This window comes from Vitis vinifera, chromosome 1 (genome assembly GCF_030704535.1).
Source record: "Vitis vinifera cultivar Pinot Noir 40024 chromosome 1, ASM3070453v1".
Classification (NCBI taxonomy): Eukaryota; Viridiplantae; Streptophyta; class Magnoliopsida; order Vitales; family Vitaceae; genus Vitis; species Vitis vinifera.
In genome coordinates, this window is record NC_081805.1 from 4773282 (window position 1) to 4779431 (window position 6150).

Below are 6150 nucleotides of genomic sequence, written 5' to 3' on the forward strand. Positions count from 1 at the left end.
ACACTTTTTCATTTACTTTACTCAGAGGAGACCGGTTGTACCCGGGGAAAAAGCTTGTCCATATGCCATATATCATATATTAAATTTTATCAGTCCCCAAATTATACACTATTTATATCATTTATACCTCACCCTCTTTATATATATATATATATATATATATTAGAGTTATGTCATCCAAATTCTTTTTTATTCAATCCAAAATCCTTTCACTATAAGTATAGATCCCATTGGAGGTGTAATGCTTCAGTCTCGTGGTATGAATATGTTTTGTTTATTATATATTTAATTTTTTTATAAAATAAATAACATTTTTTACCCCTATGAGGCACAATAAAAATATTGTGTTCATATAAAAAGTGTTTATAATGTTTAATATCAAATAAATTTTTTTTTAATATTATATAAATATAAATTTCTTTTAATTTGATAAACATATTTTAAAGATGTAAAATTTTAGATATTGTAGGAAATCTTATGAAAGAATAATTTTTCTCTAACAAAATGGCATGAGTAAAAATGAAAATATAGAATATGGAACATGTGACATGACATTATCCATGGCAATGCATTAACGAGTACTTTTCAAGGAAAACTAGATTTTTTTTTTTTTTTTTTATAAAAGATGGGGAAACCTTAATTGCAAAGGCAATAATGATAGACACATGGCAATGCATTATCCATCTAGGATGTGACATGACATTAACTTTTGTTCTAACAGGTAGGATGCTTTAAATGGAGACTTGATGAAGTGGAGAAAGCTGATGGCACCACAGAGGATCAGTACCTACTCCCATCCCCTCTGTATTTAATGGTGAAGTCCCAAGTGTTTGCTGCACGACTGCCTAAGCGCCTCTTCCACTTCCTTGGTTCTCAGTTTGTTTCCTGAGAATTCTCACTAGAAAGTAGGAATTAGGGAGACATGGGTCTAGTAGGTAAGCTTGAGGCTGAAATTCTGATCCTGGCTCCTGCTGATAAGTTTCATGAGGTTTGGGGAGGCAGGCCTCACCACATGTCCAGTGTCTCCCCTGGAAAGGTTCAGAAAGTTGACCTGCACGAGGGTGACTGGGGCAATGTCGGCTCTGTCATCGAGTGGAGCTACGTTATTGGTAAGCCAACTCTCACTCCACACCACCTCTATCCACTCAACATTATGTATATTTTTGCAAAAATGCTTTACATCATGAGATAATCTGCTCTTTTTATAATATGTTTTTATTTGGACAAGTGATTCATAAACGCATATTCACAGCATATAATCCGTATTTTTGTAGCACAGATTCCACATCCTACTTTCATATATCCTGTAAAATGATAACAACAGTAAAATGGTCTCGTTTAATAATGATTTTAGGAAATGGTAATAACTTTTTAATATTTAAAAATTTTCATTACTTAAGTACTTAAAATTTTATAAATATTTTTTAAAATTATTATCAAACGCACTCTAATTCTTTTAACTATATATCTTATAACTACTAAGAAAATCAATAACATGACAAAATAGAAATAATAAAAAAGATTAATATTGATTACTCTTAATTTATAAAAATATTAATTAAAATGGATTTTTATTATTGAATTTTATGCATTTCATTTATTATACCTATTCCATGTCTTAATATTCATATTTGGTCATTTCATATTCTATCATCTTTCCTTTTTGTAGATACCACTTTCATGATACAATAATTTAAGTTAGAATATAACATATTTCTTTTTGTATTTTACTATATACTCATTTAATATTAAAAATAAATAAATCATAACTTTTTTTTTTTTTTAATTTCTTGTTGCATGATTAAAGCTAAAATAAATTTGATTTATATTATTAGCCTTTACCTATTTGGCTAAATTAATTGATAGTTTAGCATGAATTAAAGATTTACTTAAGAAGTATCATACATATGATTATATATATATAGGTTGTAGATTGCCAAATTTTTTTCACCATTTTTGAACATAATTGAAGAATCATTCAAAAAATTATTTTTTGAAGAATAATTTCATCATTACCTTAATATTTTTGCACACTTAAAAGGATAAAAGAAAGGTCTTTTTTTTTTAACATTTAATTGCCGTCGGAGATGATTGCTTCCACTCTAACACATAATCTCTTAAATTATGAGCATAAATGAAAATAATTTATATATATTATTTTTTAAACTAAAAGTAATAGATAGGGTTTGTTTGGTGATTTTTTTAAAAAAAGTTTTGAAAAAACAGTTTTTTTTTTTTAAAAACTATTATATGATGTTTTGTAAAACAAAAATATATTTGAAAACTTAAAATATTTTTAAATATGTTTTAAAATAGTTTTTATCTCTAGTGTTTTATTTTGTAATTATTCTATATATTTGTATAATTATTTTTTAAAATAATTCTTAGAAAACAAATAAAAATAATAAAAAAACAACTCAATGATATTTTCATAATACAAAAAGCAGTATTTTATTATCAAATGTGTTTTCCTCCTTTTTTTTTTTTTTTTTTGAAGAACAAATAAATTATTCTTCAAAACAATTACCAAATAAAAACCTAATTTTTTTTTTAAATTCTCAAATAGTCATTTTAAAAATATATATAAAAAGAAGAATGAAGATCCAATTTGAATTATTAAAAATAGTAATGAAAATTTGGATTGTTAGATGATGATATAAATAAATAAAACATATGAATAAACTTAAAATATAAAAATGGGTTCAACTATAAACTAATGAGATTAAATACAAAACATGAATTCTAAAGTTTAAATGTAATCATTATTTTCACTAAAATGTTTCTTGATAGATGTCATTTGTTTTTAGCTTTTTACTTTTTGATAACTCGCAATTTAGAATTGAAGACTCAATTTGGCAACGGGCCTCAATCTTAATTGGACTACACCTATAAACCAAAACAAAAATCTCTACTGGCATTATTAGACTTGGATTTGGCAAGATTTTCCTCAAGATTTGTCCATTAAAATTTTTGTCCTTTTTCAATTATGACATGTGACATAAGTCATTTCCAACTATTCATTCAGGTGGTCTCTTAATTTGAATTTCATGAGTATTAATGTAAAGGTTTTTCAGACAAATGTCGTATTCTTTTTTTTTACTTTCATGTGTATTTTTACCAGAGAAGTCAATATGATATTTAAAAAATAGTTAGCAGTACAACCACATGGGCTTGACATGTGTGCACCCGTACACCATGGGTCAATATTCTTCATTTTCAATTGTCCTTAATCAAAAAATAATTTTGCCCACAATCATAAAGTATTCATGAATAGGTTTTAATCATTAAATTTGGTTGTTTGGGGGTGGCAGTAATATAATCACCATTGAATTTTACAATTTGATAGTATGTTTAAAAATTGACCGACTAGCACTTTTCCTAAACACACTAATTTCAATTGAGTACAATTCTTCTAATTATATTATTTTTGTTTGAAACCAAAGATGGAAAAAATCATGTTACTAAGGACATTGTGGAAGCCATAGAGAGGGAAAATAAAACGGTTACTTTTAAAGTCATTGAAGGAGATATCTTGAAGGAATACAAATCCTTTAAGGCTATTGTCCAAGCTATTTCAAAAGGTGAAGCCACTTGGGTGCGTTGGATTATCGAGTATGAGAAGCTTAACAAGAAATCTCTGCTCCTGTTAAATTGTTTGGATTTATAATTCATCTCAGTGAAGAAATTGATGACCACCTTGTTCAGGCATAGACATAAAATGTCATAGTTTGGTACTACTTGATGACTTCTCATATAAATAATGTTAATATCGTGTGTCGTGTGAGATGAATGAGCAATAGCTCAACCATGTTTTAGTCCTTTATTTGAGTGTGGGGGAGGTTTGAAGTCTTTTGAAATATCTTATTATTGAAAGTTGTTTATTTACTTACTATTTAATGAGAGAGAAGCTTGGTTTGGTTTGTGTATTTGTTCACTTCATTTTTTTGGTAATAGGTAATAAGGGTCTCCAACGGGCGGGCCGGGCCGGGCCGAGCTCAAATGCTAGGCCCGCGGGCCGGGCCGCGGGCTTTTTTAAATAAGCCAAAATAGCTTTTAAATAAAGGAAGGAAGAGGGGGGGATTCGAACCCCTTCCCTCAAGCTTAAATTTCAAGGCTCTAACCAACTGAGCTACATTTCTTTTGTGCTTATTAAATGAATTAGTTATGTATATATAAAAATATAGTATATTATTTTAAAAAAAAAAATTAAAGGCGGGCCTACGGGCCGGGCCGGGCCTAAAGCGGGCCGCGGGCCGCGGGCTTTTTGGAGACCCCTAATAGGTAAGATGGGCGAATGATAGTTTTGCAGCCACTAAGCCTCATGGAGCTATAGCATATGGGACATCAAAAACCTAATCATGGCAAGTAGGTTAGGCAGGCCGAGCTTGCCCACGACCCACCATTGTTCGGGACATGCCTAGCTAGCCCAGGCACGACAATTCTATTCGTGGATAGTGTTGGGCTAGACCAGTACTGTCCATTGGATCGTGCTGGGCCATGAGTGGTGGCCCATTGTACCGGCCATGGCCCGCCCATAACTCCCCTCCCATACCAATTTTACCCCCTCCCAGGGATGACAATGGGGTGGGTTTACGATAGTCACCTGACTCACCTCCATCCCAACTTCATCCAATTTATTTATATATATTCTTATCTCCACAAAAAAAAAAAAAAGATAAATAAAATAAACAAGGCAGAGGCAGAATAGGGTTGTGTATAGGGTGTAAGAAATTTTCATACCCTCCTTGTCCAACACAGTTTATATTTTTAATACTTTTTTATTTCTAAAATTTTAAATTTTATTAAACATAAATATAATTTATAAATAAAAAATATTATAAACATTTATAATTTATTTTTATAAAAAATAATATTTTACTTATGTTTAAAAAGTTGAAAAATAAAAAAAAAATCAATTAAAATAATTTTTTATTTAAAATTATATATAATCAAGACGGGATGGGATGAAATAAATTCATGCTCGAACTCATCTTAAATTTTTAAAAACTTTCTAAATTCTGAACTTGTATATCTTTATCATAAACCTTTTTCATTGGGGGCACGTTTTTCCAAATTCTCATATTGCTCCATTGTCATTCCTATTTAGGGATGGCAACGGGGCGGGTTTTTTCGGGTACCCGCCCTGCCCTGCCCCTAATGGGACAGGGTTTAAATTTAATAAACAGGTTTTTAACGGGTATGGGAATTTTTTTTTAAACCCGGGGCGGGTTCGGGTATTGCCCCATCCCGCCCCGCCCCGCCCCGTTTACATATAAAATCAATTTTAAAATTTAATTTAATTTAAATTTTAAAATTTAATTTATTTTACTATTTTTAATATATAGATAATAATAAAAAAAATTAATAAAATAAGTTATAAAAAATATAATAATTTTATTATTTATAAATATATTTATTTTAATGTAATTAAAAATTTAAAAAGTAAATTAAAAAAAAAAAAAAAGGAGGCTAAACGGGACGGGGCGGGGCGGGGCGGGGCGGGTTTGGGAATTTCCCATACCCGTCCCACCCCGTTTAATTTTTTAAACGGGACGGGGATGGGAATTATTTTTAATAAACGGGGCGGGGTTGGGATGGGGGCGACCCGTCCCGAATCCGCCCCGTTGCCATTCCTATCCCTATTTCATACATTTGTATAAAGATTAATTTGTGAAAGCATTTTGATAAATTAATCAAATTTATTTATTTATTTATGATAGTGAAATGACCAACAAACCCTCTCGAACGTTCAAATAATAACCCGATTGTGATGGAATTGATTCTATAAGGTTTGGTTGCATCCTCAATATAATGTATTACTATAGAGAAGGTTTCCTTCAATATAATGTATTAATTGTGTAGGTCTATTTTATCATAAATTATTTAATCCTTTTGGTATGTGTATACTGCAATCAAATAAGAAGAAAACATGTCACCTTCTCAGTTCATAGAGCAAGGATTTATAACACCTGACTATTTGGGCTTCAGCCTGCACCCATCGATAGGGGCATAGCCCAACCTAAACCTATAACTATCGTGATCTAGCTCTGCCCATGAAGTGTGGCACCCATAGGCCTTTTGGCTAGAGTCTGTAGGCCTATGCTTGTGTGTAGGCTAAGTAAAAATAAATACTTGAGAGTGAGAGTTGAA

The 6150-nt window shown here is 30.7% G+C and overlaps 1 protein-coding gene across 1 annotated transcript; it reads left to right on the forward strand.

Annotated features, from left to right (window-relative positions):
* The first annotated feature begins 786 nt into the window (after positions 1-786).
* On the forward strand, positions 787-3775 carry LOC100254219 (MLP-like protein 31). Its single transcript, XM_003631155.4, has 2 exons — positions 787-1109; positions 3444-3775. The coding sequence occupies exons 1-2, from the start codon at positions 923-925 to the stop codon at positions 3665-3667; spliced, it is 411 nt and encodes a 136-aa protein (XP_003631203.2). The 5' UTR covers positions 787-922; the 3' UTR covers positions 3668-3775.
* The last annotated feature ends 2375 nt before the right edge of the window (positions 3776-6150 follow it).